Source organism: Branchiostoma belcheri, unplaced genomic scaffold (genome assembly GCF_001625305.1).
Source record: "Branchiostoma belcheri isolate BF01 breed outbred unplaced genomic scaffold, Haploidv18h27 scaffold79, whole genome shotgun sequence".
Taxonomy (NCBI): domain Eukaryota; kingdom Metazoa; phylum Chordata; class Leptocardii; order Amphioxiformes; family Branchiostomatidae; genus Branchiostoma; species Branchiostoma belcheri.
Window position 1 is genome coordinate 1,407,131 of NW_017804453.1, and position 1,896 is coordinate 1,409,026.

A 1,896-nucleotide genomic window follows, 5' to 3' on the forward strand; every position below is an offset into this window, starting at 1 on the left:
TTTCTGTAGATATGGACCTTAATGGGCACTAATCTTTATTACAAGGAAACGGTAGACTAATGCCATTTTACATTTCTTCACTTGACTGCGTCTTTTTATCTTACGTCGAAATTGACGTAACGTTCGCAAAGAGTAACATGCAGTTCTTCAGCGTTTTCTTTTGTCTTTCTTATCTTTAGGTATTGTCGATTCTTGAAAGTATCCCAGGTGTCGTGTCAATTGAAGTGACCAGCGTCAGATGCTCGTAAGTACGACTTTTTACATATATATATATATATATATACAGTGCTCACCAACTATTTGCATCACTGACATTGGCATAAACCTGGTATCTGCATAAAATTCTGAAAACCCAAACCATTTCCCATTCACTACATTATAAATTGCATGGCATAATTGCATGAGCTGTTATGACTTTAACCTGATATTGGACTAAAATATTTCCAAGTCAATGGCACACTGACCCAGAAGTACGTGAAAGAAATACATGTAATTGTTGCGCATCAGCAAATCTGCATGAAGTCCATTGTTATTCATTCATTATCACCCCTGCACCCTCCATTGTCATACACTTTCTCTGTTGTCACTTCCTTCTGGACAGGTGAGAACCCCCAATCACTCAATGATGATTGTGTGAAGAAGTCCTTTGTTCCTTTTTGGTGTCCTTGATTGGGCTGTTGTTTTAGGTTTGGTAAGCTTTTGCCCAACACAGGGGTTGACAGTATGAAGGTGGAATGTGTCTGATCTTCTATCTCCATGTTAGCCCTGTTCATTATGAGTTTCTAAATGTGACTTGAATTGAAGATCAGAATATGGTACATGTATGTACTTGTGGGTGAAAGTGAGTATATAGATACCAATAACATCATGTTTGTGGTTGTTTCAATTGGCCCCAGCCCAGTATCATCCATAACCAACTGACCTCCCCTCCCTGTCGGTCGTGTGGACTCTCCTAAGGTTATTGGACTAAACCTGTTATAGGAATAAAATTCCCTGACAAATCGTCCATGCAAATAACAGGAGAGCACTGTATATATATATATATATTTTAAATTTTACTCTAAAACTTCCATAACTTCTTTTTACATCGACAATAACTTTGAATATGCTGTTTGTTTTCCCCAGTGGACTTTACATCAGAGTCACCATCACTGTAGTGGTCGTGTCGTCGTCCTCCAGTACACTAGTGACAACAATTTCTACAGCTGTATCATCAGGAAATGTGGGAGGCTTGACTGTTGATCCAACTTCATTCTCTTCTGGTGATGATGGTGAGTAAATGGAGACTTTGGTTTCGGCATGGCTTTTGTCTGATCTGTCCTGTGAATTCTGAATTGGTTTTAATGTACTTATATAAATGTGTTTTCAGCCTAGAAGCAACAGATTCTATGAGAGGTAATCTTCAGACCCACTGATTTTCATTTATTTTGCATTAGTATTTACAAAATGATCTTGAGTATATATGTCTCATTTACCTAGATATATTTTCCATTCACAGCTCTGTCGTGTCGAACTCCCCTAGACGTCATTTTGTTACTAGATGGTTCAGGAAGTGTAGGGGCCAACAACTTTGAAAAGGTCAAAGAATTTTCGAAAAAGATTGCCGAGACCTTTGTCATCGGCCCCTCATCAACACAGGTAGGAGTTATCCAATACAGCACGCGAGTAAGACAAGAATTCTCTATGAACAGCTTCCAAACGAAAGAAAGTTTGTCCAGCGCAATCGACGATATTACATACATGCGAGGCGGTACCCTGACGGGAATGCCATCAGGTACGTGAGGAGGTATGGCTTTGCAAGATCAGATGGAGCTCGTCCCGGAGTAGCGAAAGTGCTCATTGTCGTCACAGATGGCCTTTCGTATGACGCAGTGGCAACNCCTGCCTACAAGCAAG

At 40.1% G+C, this 1,896-nt stretch overlaps 1 protein-coding gene across 1 annotated transcript in view; it reads left to right on the forward strand.

Annotated features, from left to right (window-relative positions):
* LOC109485863 (collagen alpha-3(VI) chain-like) overlaps nt 1-1,896 on the forward strand; it is a 24,664-nt gene that overhangs the window by 22,519 nt on the left and 249 nt on the right. Inside the window, 2 exon segments of the mRNA XM_019789534.1 lie at nt 1,499-1,762; nt 1,765-1,891. Coding sequence (XP_019645093.1) covers nt 1,499-1,762; nt 1,765-1,891 — 391 coding nt within the window.